The following is a 26147-nucleotide window of genomic DNA, read 5'->3' as shown; positions in this document are numbered from 1 at the left end:
AACCAATCGCAGCGCAGCTTACAAGTTACCTCAGCTTTATAATATATAGTATACCCGTCGCGCGTTGCTGCGATATCTGAAGAAAGGAAATTCAAGGAAACTCGTTCTGATAACACTGAATTTATATTGTGTCATTTTTATTGAAACTTATTCATTTTCATCTGGAAAACATTTCAAAGTGTTGTTTTAATTCTATTTCTTTATTCGAGTGCTTGTGGATCCACAATATGTTTTGTTTTTCCGTCTGGTGCGTACGCGAATAAATCAGAAGCTTTTCCGAGGTGTGAGCTGGCCACATACAGTTGTCCATGTGAGCCATTGTGCATTCGTCCCATATAAGTTCACATGTTTGGAGAACTTTGCCCATTCCGGAATTTTTGGTGCGACACGAGCCACCTATCGTAGGATAGATGTACTATGCCAGAAACCTTCGCAGGAGTGTACTCAACAACTTCCCAAAGTTTCATGGCGATCGGATGAATGGTGTAGTAGTGCATAAAGGACAAACAGAATGACATACATTCATTTTTATATATAGATTTTTTGCGCCTATACATGCTGCCACAAGTCCTTTTTGTTACACAGTAGGTGCGCCGGGTCTTGACAGAACTGATAGGGCAACTTCACATAATGCAGATGCTGCGGAATCCCCACATCATGACTAGTACAAGCCATGTGGAAGAGATCTCCACACGGGGCAGAGGTTTTCACCAACACAATTTGCAGGGATTTTGAATACCTATTTAAGCTGTGAATTCATGTTGCAGATTTCTACCCTTGAAATACAAGGGTTAAAATCTGAGACCAATCCACTAGAAAAACCGCGGCCAAATCTGCACCATTTAGGTGGAAGTTTAGCCACTACAGCTTTCCCCTGTGTAAAGCCTGCAGCAGATACGCTGTGTGTGAAGCCACCCATACAGTCGCTATCACATGGCAATGCTGGCTATTACATATGTATAGGAGATTGTAGCCCTGTGCTCCTCACCTGCTCCTCAGACACGTTCTGGAATGCCTGCAGCATATTAGGACAAGTAGGAAGTAACATCAGGAGCTCCCAGACACGTCGGGAAAGGTTCTCAGCATGAAGGTGCAGTTCTTCACACCTTGCACTCTACAATAAAGTAGATGAAGTTACTAGATGGAATAATGTTTTGCTGTCACGTTTCTAAAGTAGTGAAGACCCCCGCACTGATGAAATATAAGCAGTAGCTACAATTCAACCGAAAGACAGTTATATACACACACATATATAGAGAGATACATACACTACCACAGTGTTCTACACAGAGACACACAAAAAGTGCTAAGCCCTCTAATATAGCGTATGTTTAGGTGAATCTAATGTTTAGATTTTCCAAACCGAGAATTCACTGCAGGAGGTACTGCTGCTGATAGCTATTTAAACCAAACAACCCGTGGAAGCTGCCATAGGATTGCGTTAGAAAAGACAATTCTATGCAGACGGCCTCGATTTGTCCACGCAGAATCTCGTGCAGAAAACATATCGCGGCATGCTCTATTTCTGTGCGGGGCTCACTCCCCAGCCGCTGGCTCCGCTCTGCGCATGCCCCGGCTGGGCGGCAGCCGGCACATCACAGAGCAGGAGCCGCAAGAGCAGGCAAGTGCTGAACTGGTCCCTGCAGGGGCTCGAGTCAGGTCCCGCTGCAAGAATTCTCACAGCGGGACCCGACCTGGCCATCTGCAGACGGCCTGACTTAAAATAAACCAGGTGGAATCTTTGCCCATTTTTATTTGTATTTATTTGAATTTTATATGACGTCACAGTGGTCTTTATAGCTTATACATTGTAGCTGTATGCGAACTAGATGTACATGCGTATTCTGTCTTACACACTGTTACTATGCGATTTCAGCGAATGACGAATCCCAAAATGACAGCCGATTCAAACCTTTCGTATTATCAAGAGATGGATACTCAATATTTAGCACTTCTGCCTTCTAGCACTCAGGACATGAGTTGTCAGTATATTAATATAAAAAACACATTATAAAAAAAACTTTAAAAGAATTGAAAAGAAAAAAAACCAACACATTAGTCTTACTTCAATGTCCAATAAGTCCATCTCCCCAGAAGGTGGTTTAAAAGAGGCTAACATTTCCAACAAATCAAACAGCGTGGTGAGATGAGGTTCTTGCAGTAGGAGAAGCATGGGGATGTTTTCCTTCTGTGGTGGGGGCAAACATGAAGCAGGAAGCTGCACACCTTCTCCTTTTCTTTCCCGACGTGGAGCACCCAAGGACACAAATACCATCTGATGAAGACACAAGGATTTATACATTTTATAGTGCTGTCAAGCACACTTAGGCCAGTCTCAAATGACCAGATTGAATTTTGGATTCCATGGGCTCTGTCCGCATGTGTGATATGTGGTAGCTCGAGGGCAGAAAAAAATATTGCACTGTTTTAAGCAGTTCCATTCACATTACAGTGCCGGAATTGCATAATCCACAAGTGGGGTGGTGGGGGTTGAGGGCGTTAGGTGGGCATAACTTTTTCCACAACACTTCTGCCCTATTTAGCAATCCCAGCAACCTGATTGGTTATTAGGGTTGGCTGACTCACAATTTCAGCAACCTGATTGGTTGTTTGGGTTGGCTGATTCCCCAAACAACCAATCAGGTTTCTGGAATTGCTGAATAGGGCAGACGTGCTGTGGAAAGAAGTTAATATGCATGGGGTGGGGGTGTAGTCAAATGATGTGGGTAACGTTCTCAGCTTGGCAATACCTGCATATCCTTAAATCCCAGCTCATGAAGTGTCTTCTCATCATAATCTGTTGTTAGTTCGTGGCCTGATGAAATCATGCGAACTGGACCCATTAAGCCACCTATTTTAGTAAAAAAAAAATCCTCATTCACATATCATTTAATACAAAACAGCCAACCATGGAAAATGTTATGATCTACACACAAAACTTTGTTAGTAAATCAAAATTTAGAACAGTAATAAAAGATTCTTCCTTTTGGTTGCTCTGCTTGAGGGGATATTGATAATCTCCATACCGCAGACAATATGCCCATGTAGACATTAATGAGCACTGATCAACATGCTCATTGTTGGTGGGCGCTCATTACCAACGGCAGATCAGCCCATGTAAAAGGACTCACACTTCTTGGTATCTAATCCCACACTACAACCCAGTCTGTATGACTTTTGAATGAATTTAATTAAAGTACTATCCTCAGCAACTGCTCTGTAAGGAAGCCAAGAACTGTACTACAACTGCTGAATACGAGCAAAGCCGCTTTCAGACAAACCGGTTAAGGATACATTATTGGGCTCATATTACGGATGAGTGTTTTCCAAGACTTAGATACTGATCACCTCTGGAGAAGTTGTTACAGGGGTTGTCTGTATCATCGCAGATTGTTTCCTATTGAAGACCTATCCTAATTGAATTAAATAGGAGCAGCACCTGCACTAGCAAACAGGTCACTTTTGTGGTAGGGTCAATGTATCCACACAGACATTATGTTGACTGAAAAACGGACTAATTTGAAAGCAAATAAACCCAAGCAGATTTCAGCTAGTCAGAACTGAGGTTACATGGCCATCTGATGAGAAAGCGACAAAGAACTTCAGATAGAAAGGGATGCCTCGTTTCCCCAAAAATAAGACCATGTCATATTAATTTATGTTCAATGAGATTTTACTTTTTTACATGTATACTGGACACTATTTAAATTGACTTTATTTATTTACTAACTACGGCTTATTTTTTAGAGTAGGGCTTATTTTTCAAGCATCCTGAAAAATCATGCTAGAGCTTATTTTCAAGATAGGTCTTCATTTTCAGGGGGATATGGTAATACTAGCCAACACATATACTAAAGGCATAGTTACATAAATAAAAGAAATCAACGAAGTGGCCCTTTAAAATTATGATCTCACAATTAATTGTATGACTTTTAAAGTTTTCAGGTATAGATTATTACGCAGATTTTTGTAGTTTTATTTAATCAAAATGTGTAAAGTTACCCCATTACAACACCCCAAAAGATAATATTACAAGTGTAAGAAAGAAAAGGCATCAGATACAGTGAGAAAAAAAAGAGCTGATTCTTACTTACAACAATACCAACTTAGAAAGCACACATTGCTTACCAGGAAAATCCCCCTTACGACTACTCTGCCCAAATTCCTGAAGTTGGGGCTGCTGGTTCATCTGATCTTTCTGCAGGTTTTCGTACCAGTGAGTTACTTCTGCACGCAAGTCAGCTACTTGGTCACTTGGATACATTTCTATAGTCATCTAAGATGCAATAAGAAGTCCTTGTAAGTAAATTAAAGGGCCGATACAAGTCTCTGTAAAGAATGATTAGCAGTACCCTGACCTTATCAGGAAGTCCTGCAGGCTGGCACACAATTCGGAGGGGTAAGGACTGCTTATCATTCAGTGCCTTTAAATGACTGCTGATACCGGTACCTTCAATCTGCCACTGCCTTAGATGATAGGCAAACCTAAAAGAATCAGAAAAGTTAATCTAAAAAATGCAATTATGCATCGGTTATTCACTCAAGCAGCTATAATGTACATACAGGCTGAATACAAGGTAAGGTCACACACGTCGGTGGTCCTTTCTGAAAATCATTGCAAAACCACAAGGTTGCAACAAGTGAACCAACAATATACAAAAAACAGCAACATTAAAGGGGAACCTGTCGGGTACTGTATGCTGCCCTGGCTGTGTACAGCACGTTAAGGTGATTTCAGCATTCTGTCACTTCTACCAACAGGTAAGCAATTTTGTAAAGCTACCGTTTAACATTGCGCAGCACTTAACAGAGAGGAGTCCAATGCAGCTCAGTGAAGATTGCTTATAAAGAATCGCCCAAAATTAGGGCATGCAGCGAATTTTTAATTTCGCAGCATCACTGCGAGCGAAAAATCACTGTGAATAAACGCATTGAAATCAATGTGCTATTAACTTGTACAAGTTCCGTTGAGATCGCCATCAGGCAGAACTTGAGCGTGAAACTCACCTGTGTGAATGCGCCCTAACAGACTCCCCCCGGTTGGGCACTGGACACTTTCAAGTGTGAGTTCTACAAAACTGCCGAATGATCGGTATAAGTTGCAGATCACTGAAATCAGCACATTTATCACTTAGGGAACCACGAGATACCCGACTGTTTCCCCTTAAAGTGTTTTTAGTTTCCACAATAATTTATGTAATTATGGATCCTTGCGCCTGTGGCCCATTCACAATCTGCCTCCGACAACAGGCCTACTCATACAGTGCAACCAAATCAGTTTTGGCAAAAATCGAGAAGAAAAAAAAACTAAACGTTATTTGACTGCACCATGTAGAAATTTGGAAAATTCTGTGGTTGGTGGGAATGAGCAGCGACAGAAATATCGCTTTGTGCCACTACCTACCCAGTGCTGCAGATGGGTTTCTGGATGTGACAAGTTATCCTCTATTTGTGGGAAAGGCGATAACCAGCTGATCAGAGTGTGTCTGAGCTGATGGTAACCCCACCTCCCCGTCACTTCTGAGAATGCGTATCCAGCCAATTCCCAAATTAATGGAGCGGAGGTCCCGCAGGCACATCGCCACTCCATTCATTTTACTTGTTGAACAGCACAATCTCTGGCACATTTTTAAATCAGTAAGCCTGTCACACTCTTCAGCTGCTGTCAGAGAGGGCCATATAAAAGTGGTGGCACAGTACTTTTAATCATTCATTAAATACACTGCAATACTTCTGTAATGCAGTGTATTGCACCTGTCAATGTTAGCCTATGAAGCCCTATGTAAGCGATTATGAATACATGACAGGCCCACAGGCCTTCACAAGGCTCAGACTGTAGTGCAACACACCCGAACCCTGCAATAGAGTAACCCTCCTGTTCTAATGGCTTATATGCCACAGTCAGTGTTGCTTAAAGTGTCCTTCTCCATACTCTGCCTGTGACCCATGACGTACATGTATTTCACTGGTTGCCATGGGGTGAAAGAGGCATTCCAGCCCAAAACATTTAGCACCTATCCACTGCTACATCAGATGATCCTGGGATCTTTAACAGTATGACTGCGACAAGGAGACGTTTAAATGAAGCTGCAGTAAAGCATGTGCACATCAAGCGCAGTAGGCAGTGGATGTCTTAGGCTGGAATAACCCTTTAAATAGAGCAAATTAACTAATGTAAGTAAATTATGAAATTAAGAAACATCAGTCCCATTAAGCTGCGACAGTGCTCAGCTTTCACAGCTTGACGAATTTAATATTTTTTGCATCTTCCTTAAAAGTAAATTTAATCTGTGATGGACATTCATCTTCCCACTCTGAATATTATGTGCCAACCTTGACAAGGTTGCTTACCGTCTCCTGAAAGCTTCAAGGTGCGTTTTCAGCATCAGCAGCCCTCGTTCAATGATCGTGAGGCTTGACTGGGCATCCTGCTCAAGATTACTGGATGCAATCATAAGGCTTTCCATACATTTACTAATAAACTCATGTTCTTTCTCGAGCCCTGTTTTACCTAAAAAGAAATCAATGCGGATCAAAGTCAACGTGTTTTTTGTAAGGTACATCTGCAAACTAGGGGGATATTTAAACTAAAGCTTGAAAAGGAAACAGACATTAAAAGTTTTGTAATTTTTTTCGGAAAGCATGATAGTCATAAAAAAGCACTAAATAAATTGCTTGATTTTTATTTCTAACTGAAGGCATGTAATCAAAGTTATTCTTACCGTTAATATAATAAGAATTAATGTATTGGATTGCAGCACGGCTGACGTCTCCAGAATGCGCCCTTAAAGCAATGCCCCAAAACTGGTCCATTCCACATAACTGAAGATGAAAGAGAAAACATGCATTATACCAAGTCTTAGGTAAATCGCCAGCGAATCACGCTGTCTGAAGCTTTCCATAGTGTTGCTATGGAAAGCGTCGGCCCCCTGTCCACAAGCAGAGAATCATAGCGATTTTCCGCTCACAGCCGGCAATTCGCAGCATGCTATGAATTGCTGTGATTCTCCGCGGTCAGCCTGTCAGGCTGACAGCTTAGATCCGCCGCGGGATACCGCAATGCCCGTGGACAGGCAGCTTTAAATGAATGTACGCCACATGGCCAACCCTTCTCTATTCCTTTGGCAGGGACACTGCAGCCATCAAAAATTACTAGTATACTGTAGCATCGTGTAAAAACCATAGAGAATTATAATGGGTTATCTTGAAGAACACGACGAATTCCATCTTGGTATTCGCACGCCTTTAGTGTGATGTTGCACCATTTATATGTCTGCATTTTGTATTTCGGCCTCTTAAACCTTCATACATTTATTTCACTCTGGATGTGCTGTCCGATTGCCTCTGCATTGTACATTTGGAGGTGTAGCTGCCTCCATCTTGGATCTGCACTCGATACTCATTTGTCCAAGGTGGATTCTAATTAGAAGCTCAGCTGCTACGTGCCCAGGTTGACTTTAAGGCCACAGGCCAAAGAGAGGAAAGTCTATTAGTATAGGGTTGCACAATTTATAGCCTTACTCTAAAAATGTTGATATTGTTAGTTATTCAATGCCACCTTTCCAACCAAATTATCTCTGTCCTGGTACAGATGCTCGTCAGCGTTCGGTGCTGTCATAGGGTAGGAGAAGTGCCCAGAAGCATTAATAGCCAAACTGTTATTGTGGACAAACAGGTTCACAGAACAAGAGAACAAAAGTTGGGTGCGGCTCAGAAGAATGGTCCTTGGTTGCAACAATTACTGCTAATTTCTAAAAGGATTGTGGGCCCCACACATTAGTATTCATTGGCCTGTCTGTAGCAAATAACTTATAACCCAATATCAGTGCCCAACACCTGTTGGAGCTGAATGAAGGCAGATTCCGCCAGCCTAGCTCCCAACACTATTGGTAAGCCTTCCCAAGCAAATGGATGCTGTTGTAACAAAAGGTTGGGGTTGCAGAAGGGTGTGTGTGGGGGGGGGGGGGGGGGGGGGGTTAAATTCACATTAGTGACTATGGTTTAAGCACATACAGCATACATGTAATGAACAGGTACATTCACACTTTGGGTTGTGTGATCTAAGGCCGCACTCACAAATGAACATGACAAAGAAATGCAATTTTCAACGTAGCGCTTTGCCACGATTTTACTTTACTGTCGACCACAGTGTGTTTTAGCGCACCCCATCATTGTGATGGGTGATGTGGTGCGCTAAAAGGCCAAGTATAGAACAGACTCTGCTCGAAAATTGCGGTGCCGGAATCAAGCGCATGTCTGCAAGGCCCCATTGATTTCAATGGGAGCGTTATACTGCCGTGTTAATCACAGTAAAAAGCGCCTGTGTGAGGGAGGGGTGTCTCTGCAAGCAGTAAAAACTGCATCTAAACCCGGTCTAGTTATTACTACGTTGTTTTGTTACTGGCTGTAAATGCAGCAAAACGGTTTCATCACATACAAATCACTCCATCTGAATGTGCCCTACGGGTGGCCCATACAGATAGGTATAGGGCACTGTACTTTCCCCCTGTGCTGTTTGTATAGGTGAAGCACAAGCTGCAGTGAAACTGGCTATAGGCACCCTAAGAAATCTGCTTTACAAAACAGACCGTTATCCTAATGCTTACCTCTGAGTTTGAGCCCCCATCATAGGCACTAGTTGCTAACCGAGCAAGATTGCAGAGGTGCTGGAACAGGTTAAGGCCAGTCATGCTAATAGTTTCAGGTTTCAGTTGAGGCATCTACATATAAAAGACATATACAGTATATATGTATAAAAGGATCTAGTTATTTATAATTTCACTCATTAGGGCTTTATTTGTTGTTCAACACAAGATGAGGCTAAAAGCAAGGACATTAAATTAGAAAATCTAAAAAACTTCCATTACCTTTTCTAAGAAGAGATGCTTGTACGTTTCCATCCCCATGGCATGCTGATCTTTGCTGCGCACCTGATTTAGGAACCAGTGTAAAGCATCGTCATAGCACTCCACATCTTCTACCAGGCAGTGCCACAGGATGTCCACTTGCTCTAAACTCAGTCCTGTAAAAACAATGAAACCAGAAATACTTTTTAAGACTTAGCAAGGAAACTAATTAGGATCACTTATTTTTCCTTAATGGACACACTGCCAAGTGGCGACAGTCACTGTGTGATTATACAGAAAGTAAATAGTCAGATTTAATAGTAGATGAGATTGTGTATTGCACAGACATCCAATACAAAACTGTTCTACAAACTAGTGCACTACTTGTAAGGGGACGGTGCCACATACCAGTCAGCAGGAGGTCGGGCAGAGGCAGCCAAGTGGTCAATAGCCAATCTGTGATGCAAGTCCACACGGTTTGATAATGAAATGAAGGGGTTGTCCGGTTACTGGGCAACTTTCATGCTATAGCTCAAAGGGTCGTAAAATAGCAGAGCAGTACCTAACTGTCCTCTGCTGTGGGGATCCAGCACCGCTGCCCCATCATCATTCTACTGTGAAGACGACATCACAGGAAGTCACCTGACAACTGCAGCTTCACCACTTTATCTCCTGGCATCAGCACTCACATCCTGTGTGCCATGATGCCAAGACTTCAGAACTGTGAACCTGCAGCCTCCAATTGGAAGCAGTGGTCAGGTGACTTCCTGTGACATCTTCACAACAATCACAAGGGCAATGGCATTGGATCCCTGCAGTGGTCGATAGGTAAGTACCGCTTTGTTATTTTAAGGCACTTTGAGCTCTGCCAGGAAAGTTGTACAGTAACCCGGACAACCCCTTTAAGTGTTCACTGGCTGTAGCTTAATTTACATTCAATGTCAAAACAATCCCTCCACTAGAAGGCGTTCTCGGAAATCAATGAAACTTTGTCTGTGTGATTGTAATGTTGATATAAGTGATTACATCAGAGCAAAAGGAGAATTATTTAGCAAAAAACTGACCCCTTGAAGGGAGGCTCTAGTACCCTGTTGTACCGCCTCTAGCACCCTGTTGTACCGCCTCTAGCTTGGATACAAGCTGTGATACGGACAGGCATGGAGGCTCTAGGACCCTGTTGTACTGCCTGTAGCTTGGATACAAGATGTGATACAGGAGGGCATGGAGGCTCTAGTACCCTATTGCCTTTAGCTTGGATAGAAAATGTGATACGGGCGGGCATGGAGAATCTAGTACCCTGTTGTACCGCTTTCTAGCTTGGATGTAAGATGTGATACGGGGGGCATGGAGGCTCTAGTACCATATTGTACCACCTCTAGCTTGGATACAAGATGTGATATGGGCAGGCATGGAGGCTCTAATACCTTGTTGTACTGCATCTAGCTTGGATACAAGATGTGATACAGGTGAGCATGGAGGCTCTAGTACCATATTGTACCACCTCTAGCTTGGATACAAGATGTGATATGGGTGGGCATGGAGGCTCTAGAACGCTATTGGGCCACCTCTAGCTTGGATACAAGTTGTGAAATGGGCAGGCATGGGGGCTCTAGAACCCTATTGGGCCACCTCTAGCTTGGATACAAGTTGTGAAATGGGCAGGCATGGAGGTTCTAGTACCCTGTTTTAATGCCTCTAGCTTGGATACAAGATGTGATACGGGAGGGCATGGAGAATTTAGTACCCTGTTGTATCACCTTCTAGCTTGGGTGTAAGAATTGATACGGGGGTCATGGAGGCTCTAGTACCCTATTGTACCACCTCTAGTTTGGATACAAGATGTGATATGGGTGGGCATGGAGGCTCTAGTACCCTGTTGGGCTGTCTCTAGCTGGGATACAAGATGTAAAGCGGGTGAGCATGGAGGCATACAGGTTCTGTATGGTATCCTGCGGCTTATCGGTGCAAGTTTGCTATAACTGAGCCTCTAGATCGTGCAAATTCGTATGTTGTTTGATTTGACATCCCAGATGGTCCCATACATGTTCTATTGGCGATAAATCTGGTGACCAGGCAACCATGAAAGTGTGACAATGTTGTGGGGACATTCCTGTGACAACTGTGTGTGCGGCTAAGTCTCTTTCCTGCTGTTTCCATGCAGCCTGTAAGAATGCATCTTTAGACTAGAAGGGCGCCCAGGAGCGGAGCCCAACTCCACACTGTTTGTTCCCATTAGGCAGAAGGGTACACATGAGAGGAGCAAACAGTGTGGAGTTAGGCTTCACTTTTGGTCCCACCCATTCCCCTCCATTGTAGAAATACAGTCACACATCCATAGGCGGGTTTTCATAGGTTGCATGGACAGCAGCCAATTTGCAGAATTTTTGGCTAATCCCTAGAAGCAGCACAATCAATTATAGGACCCCTTTACAGTCCAAAATAGGTAATAAAGCATAAAACAACAAGTTACTTACTGAAGTGATCTGGAGATCCTAATGTTGAGAACACACAAGTTAAAAACTGAAGCCGAACCTGAACCTCTGCACTGTGGCTGTACCTGTGCATTGAAAATTGCAATGTTAGTTGGTAACTCTTGACCCATAGCTATATATACCAATCAGAAAGACGTCTGCATCAAGAAAGATTTAACAGATAGCATTCTGGCTTTGTGCTGCCACCACTACAGGGAACTTATTGCATACCGTCAACGTAGCATAGAATAAGCTCCTCCGGTTTTACACGACTCCACACTTGAATGTGATCACAAGACTAATATGCAAAACTGGGAACCAATTCTGCACAAATGTAAATATTGCCACTTAATGGGATCGCTTCCACATCCATTATACAGATGTGTGCCAGACAAACTTACAAAACATGCTTGTGCCTCCCATCTCGAATAGACTGGATGTAGTGCACCAAGTTGTCAAAGAAGAGCTTCATCATGTTTAATTCCTTCTCTGCCCACCTGAAAAACAAAAAACACCGGTCACCCCAAAATGTCCTGGAGATAAAACTCCTTACAACTTTATTAAAAGGTCTCCGAAACATGCCAGAGAGAATGATCTGTTATATGGCTAGGGCTGCAGTGTAATAAGCCTCTTAGAGGTCATGCACACAGCCATATCACTATAGTAATGCTCAGAGTGATATGGCGGGCTGTGTTTGTTTGCACGAGAAAACCTGACCAGTGCAATATATGAGCGAAATCCTGGTGATCTCACATGAGGCCGGCAGCAGCAGACCATCTCATCTCTGCTTCTAGAAACAAGAGTGTGAAGTGAAGGCTCTACACTTAGCAGGTAGAAAGTTGGGGATCTGTTTACTTGATGCCATCAGAGAAATGCAGTTTTACTTAGAAAGAGGCTTTGTGTTAAGGTGACCGGTTTAACTAGTCTGCTTTACATTAACGATCTTTAATAAAAATGTGGAAGAATATTTAGGCTGGGTTCACACAGGGCTGATGTGCCACGGACTGCCGTTGCATATCCGCACTGCGGCATAACCGCTGACGGATTTTTTCCGCACAGCCGCAGTGCGGAAATGCAACTGCAGCGTGGTTTAAAAAGATGCAGCATGTTCATTCTACGGTCTTTTCCGCAGCGCTTTTTTGTCCATAGACCTCTATGGATGCAGCCAAAACCGCACCAAATATGCGGCAAAAAGTAAAAAAAAGCGCTGCGGGAAAAAACGCTTGCGGATTTTTCCGCACGAAAATCCGCAAGTCCAAATTAACCTTTGAAGCGGTTTTGCCATAGAAGCAGTTCTTCTGCGGCAAAACCGCAGCAAATCAGCCCTGTTTGAAACCCAGCCTTAGGGTTCCATTACATGAGCGCTAGCAGATGCCTGCGATTTATCTATACCTGCAGCTTCAAGTCCAGGTACAGTTCAGCAATCAGGGATAATTAGTCAATATTAGTTTACAAAGTGCGTTTTTGACAGAAGTTAAAAAAGCTCATCAAAACCCCTGTCAAATTAGTATAAAAATGCAGTAAAACTTCCAGCCAACTCTTAAAGGGCTTTTCCCATAAATGGCATTTATCAAATCTCGAAAGGTATAAGGTTTAGGAGGGAACTAAACACTAGAACAAGGTGCACAATTTGACAGTTGGGGGAAGGAGAGAAGGGGAGGGGGAGGGGGGTAGTAAATGCTTGGAAAAGTCATGGTTAGAAAATCAACACTAAGGCCCAATATCCACGGGCAGATTTGATTTGCGGAATCCTCACGGGTCACCCGCGCGATCCAACACTATTCATAGTGCCCATAAGGAAGCATTGGAATCCACAACCGAATTTAGGCATGCGGATTTGATTTGCGGACAGTTTGGCGCGGAAAATAAATCGCAGCATGCTCCATTTCAGTGCGGATTCCATGCGGACGGGCTCAACAGAAGTCAATGAATGCAGACGATCCGCAGTGCATCTGCAGTACAATTGCGGATGAACTGCAGATTTGAAGGTTAAATCAATTAGGGAGGTAGGGGGAAAGGCTGGGAGGTGGGGGCTTGCAGATTTTTTTTGGCGCGGAAAAACCATTACATACGAGATCCCCCACAAATGGTTTTCGCAGGCCTCCCGCTGTGGAAATCCACATGCGGAATCCAATCCGACTGTGGATTTAGGCCGAAGTAAATGTGAGAATGCCTGGGGTAAGCATATATCTATCCTAATGGAGAAATAAGGGTATATCGTGTTTTTCTGCCATTAACCCTTTCCAATCCAATGTCGGGCCTGCCCCAACATCATCATTTCCCTGCACAGCTCAGATGTCGGGACAGGCCCGACACTGCAGTGCAGGAATGCATCTGCACCCGATCATCAGACACATCGGGTGCAGATACACTCCTGCACTGGTCCTCATCAAGGACCCCCGAGGAGAAGGCAGAATGGGTTTTTAACCCTTTCTCCCTTCTCCTTTACACATTACATAGCGCTCAATTAGCGCTATGTAATGCACAGAGATTCCGTCCGGCGATCATGTGAACGCCGGTGTTGCCTGACCCCCAGCGGTCACATGCACACCGAGCCGGGAGCCTGCACCGTGGGGGGACCTACTTACCTGTCCGGCGTCTTCCGCATTCTCCGTTCTGCCTCCCGGCCCGGCGATCATGTGACCGCTGGGTGCCACCTGACCCCAGCAGTCACATGATCGCCGGGCGACAGAAGGGAGAATGCAGAAGACGCCGGACAGGTAAGCAGGTCCCTCCACGGTGCAGTGAGCACCTGCACCCTCCTGAACTCTGTCAGTTCAGGAGGGTGCAGGGAAATGTATTTTTTCTCATCCATTCTCCCCAGCTCCAATTTATTTGGAGCTGGGGAGAATGGATGAGAAAAAATAAATGGATTGGAAAGGGTTAATCTTCTATGTTTGTACAAGAGAAATATCTGTAAACAACATTTAACCTACATTGTTATCCAGTGGGTGTCGTAACTGCTTCCAAACTGTTGAAAGGTACCAAACAACTTGGGCAACAGCCGAAGAGAGACAACAACAGACCTGAAGACAAGAGTGTTATAAAAGCATTACCATGAAGTTACATTCACTAAAACTTGTACTGTACTGTTGAGAAAGTCACACAAAAAACTAATCTTCTTGCAGTTCTCTAAGAAAACCACAAGAAATAAATTGCATAGATTTGGAATAAATATGAATAAGGCCTCCTTCACACAAGCGACAAAAATCATGTGATTTTCTTGCGATGCGACAATGTTACAAATCACATGTATGGGTTCCTTCACATTTGCGATGTTTTGTAGCATGCCACATTGCGAGTCAAAAACCTAGCGGGTTTTGCGATATGCACGCGACTCGCAAGGTTTTGTAGCCCATGTTTCCCCGTTGAGCCTTCCTCTCTGTTGCATCGCATAAAAACGCAGTTTTTGTGTGATGCAACTTTGACAGCAGAAAATCCAGCAAAGCCCTAAACTAAGCGCTAGCTGCAGGGAAGAAGAAAAAAAAAAATAAATAAAATACAGCGCCTTAGAAGCACTATCTGGCTCAATGAATCATTGAATGCTGTGATTGGTTCATGGAGCGCTGGCTGATTGGCTGAGTGCTGTGATGCTAAGCCAATCAGAGGCAGCGCTTCCAGGAGGCAGAGATTTTTCAATCCCCAGCCAGAAGAGATGATGAAGACCAGTGCCTGGGACCGGGAAGAAGATGCATTGGAGCCGGACAGCACTTCTAAAAGGTAATGTATTCTTTTTCTCTGCAGCTAGGGCTTATTTTCCAGGTAATGCTTATATTTCAAGCCTTATCGCTTGTAATAACGATCATAGGCAAAGGCAAGGTGGGACGCCAATATCTGGTGGTTTGTTGTCAAAGCAATCCATTGTCCCTCTGCGATTACATCATAGGGGTCCGATGATGTCATGTGATCTACGAGCAGTTTGCTAGTATGGAGCATGTCCAAGGTACAGAAAAGCCTACATGGGATTGCCAATGAAATGTTACAATTATGATCCTATAAAACAACCAAAAACTGTTATCACTTACCTATTATTAGCAAGATTTTCTAGGCAGCCCTCAATGAAACGCATTCTAATTTGCCTATCAGTAAACCAGCAAACTAAGGAGCAAAGCAGTTTTTCAGCTTCATTTATTAAGCCTTCGGATAGGTGAACCTACAACATAACAATTTGTATAGTTACAAATACAACAGTGATCTAATATATACACTAACTATCTGAAGTGTTAACTCACTGCATCCTCATCCTGAACCAGGTCCCACAGAAGCGTGTTGCCCTTCTTGCATACATTATCTAGATTGATGTCCACCACTGCATTGCTGTTGTACTGGTGTTTATGTACTGAAGGCCCTGTAGAGTATATAGAAATAATAGGACAGAATCGTTAAATAAAAAATATGCTGCATGTTATACATTGCCATTGATGTGCCAAAAAGCACTATACACTTTTAAGGTGCCCATGCACAATAGATGAAGGTCAGCAGAATCTTGTACTGACTCTCTGCCGCAGCAGATGTTGGGGGAAAGAAGGATCAAGCAGTTTATGGGAGAAAAGCACCTGCCAGAGATATCTGTCAGCAGCTCATTCCTCTGTCTCGATGGAAAATACCCCCCCCTAATCTGCACGTCAGACCTGAGAGTGCATGTGAACATGGAGGGGGGAGCAGAATGAAAGGAATAGTTCTGGGCTGAACGAACCTTCAGCCAACAGCTAACCAAAGTGTATGGGTTCCTTAAAAGTAAACTGGTGAACCTGTATGCGGTAATATACTGATGACTACAATACACTCTACAGGAGGGGGATATTAATTATGAAGGGCTTATTTGTAGTTTTGCTGGAAGTCACATTGCCATTATTTGACTAGAGTATTGTCAGCGTAGAACACTGTGATGAATTTATTGCAAATAATGGAAAAATGTGGTTTCCAGCAAACGTTACACGCTGACGATACGCTGGTCGCATCTTTAAATGTATCTAGAGATGTGCAGTCACTAGTGGGGTAAGAGCGCAACAGGTTTTAAAACTTTAAAAGTTGCAATTCTTACAGGGGTTTTCCTACAAATCAAAATTGCTTCACAACCTGTCATTACTGGTTGCTGCTGACCAGCACATGTGACTGCTGCAGCGAATCACTCGCTGTAGAAGGTCATTGGTGTGGCCAGTGATTGGCTGCAGCAGTCACATGTTCTGGTCAGCAGCAACCAGAAAGCACCATGTGGTTTTGCAGCAATTTTAAGTATTGGGAAGCCCCTTAATAATAGATAAAATAAAATTCACACCAGACAACCCACTAAGCCATTAACACTTAAGCTTTGAAATAGGAGAGTGAGAAGTATAAAGTTCAATTAACAAAACCCAATTTGCACCCCAAAATAATTGACAACAGGAACTTATCACACAGCCCTTCTTGATAAACTACTATAGCGCTCCAACAGAAGGTAACAATTATAAGGGGCTGTATCATATAGAACCGGCCTTGCCTTGACTGAGGTGTTCATGGTAGATAGAAGCCAGGTTCGGAAGGTGCTGCTGTAGGTGGGAGGTCAGCTCGGCGTGGGAATTGATCTGCACCAGTTCTTCTTCGCAGCCAGATTCTTCTCCATCAAAGTCAGCCATATTCTTTTCAGACTTGGCACTTACTTGTGAACTGCTACAACTAACGTCATCTGCGCTCAACATGTCATCTACCATATGCCTAAAATGTAACACACAGCATGTCACCAACATGGACGATATTCACATATTCTAGCCTATAATACGGCAGGCTAACATGACGCTCCAGCTCTGACTTTACAGTCCGCAAATATATATTGTAGCACCTGTTTAAGCTTCGTTTATTGGGTTTTTACTAGTTTTTACCTCTATCAAACTGATACAGCCTGAGCGCAACTTGTTCATCCTTTCACATAATTATTATGTCCTTTTTTCCTACGTGGGGCGATGTGTAGAACGTTAATTTGTGTAAGATTTCATGTCATTATTTTGCAGGATTTATAGAGTTTTAACCCCTTAATGATCTTGCCCATTTTGGCCTTCGTGACACAGCCTTATTTTACAAATATATTTGTCCCTTTACAGGGTAATAACGTTTGCATATTTTTACTTATCAACACGACTCTGCGACATTTTCAGCGACATATTGTGCTTTGGGTTAGTGGTAAATCTTCATTAATACACTGTTTTTATTAAGAAAATTGAAAATGTACTGAAAATTTGGAAAATTCACAATTTTCAAACTGAGTTTTTCTGCTTGTAAGCCAGATAGTCAAAACAATCCAAAATAGTTAGGAATTAACATTTACTGTGGGCTTACTTTATACTGCAATCATTTTAAGAGATCTTTTATTTTTTTAGGACTCCACAAAGCATACAAGTTTAGCAATAATTTTTCAAGACGACTACTGGAAGTATAGGCATGCATTATGCTTACTATAAGGATATCCCTCTAGTCCTTCTACTTAACACACAGTACTCTGTCGCTGCATGGTGCCCGGATCTCGCCCAAGCGGCGAACTAGGGAGGCTTTTCTGTTCATTTTGTAAGAGTGACACATGCCATGGTTTCTCTGGAACAGGGCAACATTGGGGTAAAAATTATCCAGATGGTGACCTGGTCCAGTAGTGGGAGCACCAATTCCCATTTTCTCCTGAAATTCCCAGGAGTCCTTGCTATTACCATGCAGGACACAGGGGTGTGGTATAAAATAGCCGTGCTCCAGTGGGCCCTAACGCTCAGCTCCCATACTAGTCCCATACTAATACAATGCCCCAAAGTTTTATGGACCCACGAGGGTCCATTTGTAGGGTTTAGCACCAAAACTAGAGTTGGAGTTTTCGCTAATACAATTTTGGGCACATAAATTGGTTTGCGTTACAATAAGGCTGCCTGTCCACAGGCGATAGTTCATTGTGTTATCCGCAGCGATAGTCCGTCCGCGGGTAACACAGTGAACGCTTTTCATAGCCTTGCTATCGGAAGCGCAGCCCTGATGTTCACGAGCGGAGAATCATAGCGATTCTCCACAGTGAGCCTATCTGTCAGATAGGCTCAGCGCGGAGTCCTGACAGCTCTTACCCCTGCTCCCCCACGGCCATGGACAGGGGGCCTTAGGGCAATGAAAACAGGTAAACAAAAAAATTTAATACCCTGCACTTTCACCTTCGGAACGCTTCTGGTCAGTTGGCCTTTTTTTGCTCCTTCTGGCAGTTGAAAACAACACCATATTTCGCTATATGGGGCTGAGTTCAGCTGCAGAAAGGAGCCAAAAAAGGCAGACGGTACAGAAATGCTCCGAAGGTGAAAGTTCAGGGAGTCCTTAAGAGAAGTCCGGCCGTCTGAACCCTACTGTGTCAAATAGAATCCCTGCAGTGAAGAGAGACACAAAAAACTTATGCACCGAATATATGCAGCGTTTTTCTGCATATTATATATATGTATATTACAGCCCAAAATTACACATGCCATTTGAATGAGCTCCATGTCTAAATTAATTAACCCCTTGAGGATAAGATTTTATTTGGTACGCAAGCCTTCAGCGTTTATTGGGGATTTTCGTTGCCACTTTTGGAAAGTCATAACTTTATTTTCTGTCTACATAGCCATAGGAGGGCCGGTTCATTGCGGGGTGAGCTGTAGATATTATTAGTACCAATTTGGAGTACATACAGTATATTGTATATGAAAAGTTTTAGGGAAAGGGGATAACTGGGTGAAAAACGCATCAATTCTGACTTTTTTGGATTTTGATGACAACTTTTTTGCAGTACAATACAAACTTGTATTTTTTGGGGGGGAAGAGATGTGGGGTTCTACTTTTCACAATAAAATCCTTTTTGAAAATTTGTCTTTTTGCCATTGCAGCATTCAAAGACCCATAATGTTCGGTCAACGGAGGTGTGAAGGCTTGTTTTTTGTAGGACAAGCTTTAGTTTTTATCGGTGCCATTTTGGGGTACATAAAGCTTTGATTATTTTCATAGTTTTTTGGGGGAGGTAAAACAGCATTTTGGCTTCGTTTTTTTTTCTGCTTTCACAATGCAGTATGAAAGAGGGTCCAATTTATTGTACGGGTCGCTATGCATGCGACCTTTTTAAATTATTTCTATGTCCCTGCAGGGAACTTGAACATGCAATCCTACGACTGCTTAGATAATACACTGCAATAATGAAGTACTACAGTGTATTCTCTTGTCTTTTTCATCAGAAAATAGGAATCCAGTTACCATGGCAATCCATAATTTTTTTAAAAATGAAATAAAGGTGTAATTAAGGTAAAAAGCGATACAGTCCATATTACACTAAGGTACAAAGAATCTGCTATTGAAACTACTTTGCATGGAAACTTACCCCTCGTGGTGGTGGTGATGATGATGGTGATGATGGTGGTGGTGGTGGTGATGGTGATGTTGAGGGCCAATAAACCGCCTGCAGTTAAACAGCTCATTTCCAATGGTCTCCCCGAGGAAGTCTCCCGTTCGTGTGATGCAGGTATCGTGAGAGCCCTGTATGTGGCCACCGCTCATCTCTCCTGTCATGTCGTGTTCGGGCTCTTCGGCGTGGGAACAGGCATCCAAGATGCGAATGCGACTATCACCTGGTTGAACAGACTCTGAATTAAAAACCAGGTCCTTACAAGTTCCATTACTTGCTGTACCCATGTCCGTTGCCCCCTGGGGCTCCCCCAAACAAATACCCGCTTGAGATTCCAATTTTCTCTTCTGCAGGTCAACGACTCTGCTATTTTTTGGTGGGTTGTGGGAATGCTCTTCTTCCTCATCCTCTTCTTTTAAGGCTTCCATATCTGCAATATCCTCCGAGTGCACCTCGCTGCCTGGGCTTCCAGCAGATTGACTGGCATGACTGGAATTTACTTCATTGCTTGACCCATCACTGTGCCCACTGCTACTCCCGGGTCCACTGCTTGCATCCTCACCACTGTTTGCTGTCTCATCTGAGCTCCCTTGCATGGATTCCTAGTGATATTACAAAGGAGATTTAACAATGCTGTAAATGATCTAAGGTTACTAGCTATGCATATAGGATATAGTCACTAAATAATATACCAGGATGGGGTAATTCTAAGGGAAATAAAAAAAAACTATCCATGGATATGAAAGTAAAAAGAGTCAAAACTTCATACACTAGGTAACTGCAAAAAAGTTGATCATTGTTAAACCTTTAACTGGCCTAGCTATTTGTTGTGGAGTCAAAACTGGCAGTTATGTTCAACGGTTGGAAACCATCTAAACCAGGTCATTCATAAAATTAAAAAAAGTCGTCTGCTCCACCACTGGTCTTCATTTCCAGGAGCACGGATTCAGCTGACATCACCGACACCAGGACCATAGGACTGCCTCAGCCAATCACATCTCACTTCAGCTGGTGATCAGCAGCAGTAATATGTCCCAGTGTCCAGACGCCATGACATCCGGATGTAAAAACCAGAAGACCGAGCACAGGAATGTGAGTTGGTACAGAAGTCTTGAAAGAAAAAAAACTGGGTCTCCAAAAAAAAACAACCCTTTAAGTGATTTATATAGTGGGCAAATATTACAGTTTCCACACACACAACATTGTTTTAAATTCTGTGCAAGAGTCACATAAAAGAGATTGAATATCCTTCCCTCTAACTAATATTACAGCAGGTAGTATATTGTAAGCTTGTGCTGCAATCTTAAATGGGTATTCCGGTGAAATCAAGTTATTCCCTATTCTGATTGGTGGGTGTCCCTAACCGCAGGGATTCCTACAGATCATGAGAATTGGGGAATAAGTGGAGATCTCGTTCCAATCCACTTCCGCTCATCTCTGCAGCGCTGCTCCAGTTTGTACTATGTCAGTTTTAGTTGAGAGCTCCAGTTATTTCAATGGGCTGATGGTAAAAGCCGGGCACTATGCTTAACTATTTTCATCTCAGCTCTATTGAAATGAATGGAAAGGCCAGCTCTTCACAGAAACTGACATGGTACAGGTTGGAGTAGCACTGCAGAGGTCAGCGGAAGTGGGTCAAACAGGACTCCCTGTTCTCAGGATGGGTGGGGGTCCAAGCGTTCTGACACCCCCCCTAATTTGTCTGTTTACACCCATCCAGTGGATGGATGAAAACTGAAAATAATGGCAATTTACTAGAATATATCTTTAAATGAGGCTGCAAAACACTTTGCGAGTTTAAACACCACAAGTCCTGGCCTTTGAGTATGACCACAGGCAAAAAGATTCAATCAACACACATACATATCGTTTTGGCAACTGCAATAGGTCATATGTTAAAAAAAAACAAAAAAAAACAACGTATTGGTTTATTGCACCACGGTGGCCAATCTAGTGAACTACACCAACTACAACATGTCGTATGTCAACAGACCAATGGGAAACTGTCAAATGCCCTCTCCTTCTATAGATTTGACATACAACCTATTGCAGTTACCACAACAATATGACATTAGCTGCAAACTAAATGTAGAAGAAAAACTACAAAAAAAAAAAGCAGAGTACCTCAGTATCAGACAGCCGCTGCTGAACATGCTTGGATCTGTTCATGATTTGCTCATCCATCTCAATGTCGCTTCCTCCACTGTGGTGCGTGTCACTGTTGTCACTGCTCTGTGGACTGGCTGCAGGTGACCCTAAAAATATAGAGGGGCGGTTTAAGACCTCTACTGAATTTCTGAGTGCAAGCCTACCTCACCTATATCATCCCAATAACATCTGTAGAAGGTGGGCTACCACTGTGAACAGCAGGTGCCGTCTAAATTCCACAGAGGCCAGCAATATCAGGGCTAGTACAAACCTCCTGGACCCTGCGGAATCATTTAGAAAGGCAAAAGGTTCTAATATTTTCCTTATCACTTCTAGGAGGTAGAGTGGACAGCACGGAAAAGCACTGTAAAAATAAAAAAAATTAAGAAAAAAAGAAAAAAAAAAAAAGCAGTTTTCTGGACAAATTCTATTGATGACCTATCCTCAGGATAGGTCAACAGTTAATTGCCAGGGACCTAACACTCAGGATCCCCATTGATCAGCTAATTTCCCAACCCACTGTCATTCCAGTGGAGCCTCATGTCATATCGGGGTCGGAGGAGGAAGTCATCGAGGCGGCTTCATTCCCAATGAAATCAAATCAATGAATGTAATCACTTCTGCCTCTGACACTGGGGATGGACGTGGAAATGTAATAGGAGGCAACATTCCCATTTATTTCAATAGGAGGTGAAGCCACCTTGGAGACCACCTGCTCAGATCCAGATGACTGGCCTCGTCAGGAATCCTGAGTGGCAAGTCCCAGCGATTAACTAGATGACCTATCCTGAGGATACGCAAGCAACAGAATTTGCCAGGAAACCCGCTTTAATATCAAATCTCATTTGCCACATGCAATAAATCACTCTCGGCTCCATTAGGGTGGATTCACACATGCAGTTTATTTTTTAGCCAAAGCTAGGAGAGGACCCGAAAGAAAAGTAGAAAGGAAAGACTTGAACCTTTCTATTTTGTATCCACTGATGTGTTTGTGTGATCCCAGCCTCACATGAATCATTCCAGGAGTAGGGCATGTATGGACTTACCTTTCTTATTACCCATTGGTAGATTGTTATTTAGTAATGATGCAAAAGAGCTCTGTTTAGAAAGTTGGGCTTTAGCAGCAAGGGCATTGTTCCAGAGAGCTTTAATCAGCATTGATGCCAAATACAATGTCTATATGATCACAAAACAAAAATAAAAAGGATTAGCTGAGGTTTGTGCATTATTAATAGTGTAGTACATCCAAACATACACGGGCATCAACCCAGACAGTACACAACAAAGAAAATCTCCTAAATCTGTATTTTAGACTGAACATTTACTGGACCACTAAATAGATGCTACATTGGTAGGGGTCTGACTGTTGGGACCCCAATCGCTTAAACGGGGGACCCTGGTTTCTCATCGTCCCCAGCCACAAGACTGTAGCTAGGGGGGAGATTGAATGGAGTGGTGATCAAGCATGAGCCCCTGTCATGCCATCAAAGATCTACGACCCTGACCGAAGCAGTCAAACAAATCACCAGAGGAGGGGCGATAAATGCTTCAGCCTGGAATACCACACGTGGCAGAAAAATTCAACTGTGGACCTTGCTGCAAGTCCGCAGCGATTGTGTAGCAAAATTCACAAGGTGGTGGGGTTTGGAAAACCCAATACACATGCAGGGAGAGAGAGCTAGAAAAAAAAAAAAAAAAAAAACCTCGGCACCCGGCGTCCCACATACAAAAATGTTCAAGTCTCCCATTGTAGTCAATGGGGTTTGTTACTCGAGTAGAGCTCTCGAATTTTACGAAAGGCTTGACTCGAATAATGCGGACCCGAGCATTTGGATGCTCACTCATCTCTAATCAGTAATTTAAAGAGACTCTCTGGTCCTGGAGAAATAAAGATGGCCGGACCGCTTCTTGACTACCTAATGCAGTGTGCACTTATATGCATCATTTGTCCAAGACGATTCACGCAGCTTTGATTGCCCACATGAGCAGCATTGGTCAACCAATGCATACTAATGTACAGTATTCATCAGGTAGTCAGAGAGCGGTGCAGCCATCTTTGTTAATGCCTGCATGAAATGGACAAGAGAGAAGCGCCCGACTCTCGTTCCATCGTTGGCCTACATTTAGACTGAATGATTATTGGTCCCACTCGCTTGTTTAAACGATTTTTTGAACGATAATAGTTTGTCTAAAAGTACCCTTATTCAACATTGACATGTGGATGGAGGGATTTATAACCAGGAGATGGGGTTATCAACAGGTAAAGCTTTAGGCTGGGTTCCCACTGGGTGGATTCCGGATGAGAATCTCGCGATTTGCCCAAAAGCGAAAAACCGCGAGATTCCACCAGGAAAGCGCTGCTTCAAAACCTGCGTCACTTGGCCGTGGGTTTTAGAGTAGCCTGGCTGCACACTTTTCCATTGCGGCCGGCGCTCCTATAGGAGGAGAGCGTGGCCGCAGCGGGAAACAAAAAACATAGACCTGCTGCGGCCAGCGAATCCACACTGCAGCGCCGGTTTCTTTGGACTTTGCCGCGGCGGATTCACCGTCCTGTGTGGAAAAGAGATTTCTGAGAAATCTCGTCCACATGGCTGGCTAATCCCAGGATTAGCGGTCACAGGTGGATTTGCCGCGGCTAAATTCCGGGTGGAATTTCCGCGGCAAATCCGCCCAGTGTGAGCCCAGCCTTACTTCAACTGAATACCAAATTTTAAATCCCATTTTTTGGATAAGTTGCAAATACTTAAATGACTCTAATCAATATATGTTTTGCAAGACTTCCGGCAAACCACCCAAATGAAAAAAATATATATATACTCTATTATATAAACATCACCAAAACAGTACTGATCTTCAGTTAGTATTTCATTTATAGTAGACGGTGAACACTAAAAATAAAACAGACAAAACTCCAAAATCTGCAGGACTGAAAGAATCCCCTCCTTGCCTCGCATTTCCAAATGTATTTTTTTTTAAAAGTTTTTAAATACATTATATGTACCCAAAATCAGTTTCATTCAAACATGCAGCTCTTCCTGCAGAGAAAAAAAATTACAAATTTGAGCCGTGTGTGACTTGTGGTTATGTGCAGCAGACTCTGCCCGCCCTCTCCCCTGGGCACTGATGCTCAGCTTGATCCCTATACTGTACATAGGGTGAAGTAACTGTTAATCAGCAATGAATATTGAGCACTCCAACAAAAAAAGCAAGTGATATACTGCTATAATTTGGGCATCTGTCACTACTCCATGCTGCCCTTGGGTAGAAGCATAAATCTGGTGAAAGATTCAGTGAATGCATAAAATAAGTAAGTTTGCTCAGTTGCCTACAAAAAAAAAAAAAAAAACACATGTAAAGACAAACAGACAGAGGGACAGACGGACAAAGACCAATAATGCAATCTGATGCTACAGTACACAACGCCGCTTACAATTTAAACAAGGGTTACCAATTGGACAGGAAAATCTTACAGGGTATTTCAGCAGTGCCATTACTAATCAGTTTACCTGCTCGGTGTGCGCACTCGGGTGAAGGCCAGATACGAGATTCAGAAGATGTCTTAGAGGCACAGGATCCAAGTTTTTAATTAGTGAAGGAAATAAATCATGGATATAGCGACTACAATGCTTTAACTGCAAAAGAAAAAAGTGTATGGTAAAAGGAAAAACAGCATATACAGACCTCGTTACATGTCACCTGCATAATCAATATAGAGTTACACACGCACATCTTCAAAGAGTCTCTGAGAAAGGCACACATACCTGTGCTGCAGCCCAGATACAGTCTATGTGTTGTGTGCTCAGACGACCTTCGGCTGCTAAAAAGTTTAGAATGACTTGGCACTGCTTGATGATCTGAAAAAATGCAGACACGTTTGTTCAGCAAGCGTTCTATAGATTCGTATGACATTTTTCCAGTATTACTTTGTGCTGGTTTTTGCACCCTTTTTCCAGTTTTGCCCCCAGTTGCTCCAGCTGCAGGGCTGTGATCACATCATACATATAGTAGTAGCATGGAGACACGACTAACAGGACGGTAAGATGGATTAAACTGGAATTTGAACCAAGATGATGTATAAACTCCATAGGTGCAATACTTCAAGGTACCATTTATGCTTTAAAGGGAACCAGTCATCAAATACAAGCACTGTGAACTAAGTTATGGTGCTGCAAGTTTAGTGTTGTAGAGTATGAAAAGAGGCTCCCCGAACTCCACTATAGTGGAAGCACTATAACTTATTTTATGGTGCTCATAGTTGATAACAGGTTCCCTTTAAGAATACTATATGAAAATGTAGCGATAAACAAGTATATC

General features: G+C 43.0%; 1 protein-coding gene across 1 annotated transcript in view; it reads right to left on the bottom strand.

The window, feature by feature from the left end:
• USP34 (ubiquitin specific peptidase 34) overlaps positions 1-26147 on the bottom strand; it is a 127701-nt gene that overhangs the window by 70900 nt on the left and 30654 nt on the right. Inside the window, exons 10-29 of the mRNA XM_066595726.1 lie at positions 25595-25687; positions 25340-25465; positions 22880-23009; positions 21810-21940; positions 19662-20287; positions 16797-17011; positions 15550-15665; positions 15343-15470; positions 14254-14343; positions 11719-11814; positions 11321-11403; positions 8868-9022; positions 8607-8720; positions 6723-6822; positions 6352-6511; positions 4359-4485; positions 4129-4276; positions 2751-2851; positions 2066-2275; positions 989-1114 (exon numbers count right to left, since the gene is read on the bottom strand). Coding sequence (XP_066451823.1) covers positions 989-1114; positions 2066-2275; positions 2751-2851; positions 4129-4276; positions 4359-4485; positions 6352-6511; positions 6723-6822; positions 8607-8720; positions 8868-9022; positions 11321-11403; positions 11719-11814; positions 14254-14343; positions 15343-15470; positions 15550-15665; positions 16797-17011; positions 19662-20287; positions 21810-21940; positions 22880-23009; positions 25340-25465; positions 25595-25687 — 3075 coding nt within the window. The remainder of the gene's footprint in view (positions 1-988; positions 1115-2065; positions 2276-2750; positions 2852-4128; positions 4277-4358; positions 4486-6351; positions 6512-6722; positions 6823-8606; positions 8721-8867; positions 9023-11320; positions 11404-11718; positions 11815-14253; positions 14344-15342; positions 15471-15549; positions 15666-16796; positions 17012-19661; positions 20288-21809; positions 21941-22879; positions 23010-25339; positions 25466-25594; positions 25688-26147) is intronic.

This window comes from Eleutherodactylus coqui, chromosome 3 (genome assembly GCF_035609145.1).
Source record: "Eleutherodactylus coqui strain aEleCoq1 chromosome 3, aEleCoq1.hap1, whole genome shotgun sequence".
Classification (NCBI taxonomy): Eukaryota; Metazoa; Chordata; class Amphibia; order Anura; family Eleutherodactylidae; genus Eleutherodactylus; species Eleutherodactylus coqui.
Note: the sequence above shows the minus strand (reverse complement) of the source record. Positions and strands in the feature narration are given on the sequence as shown.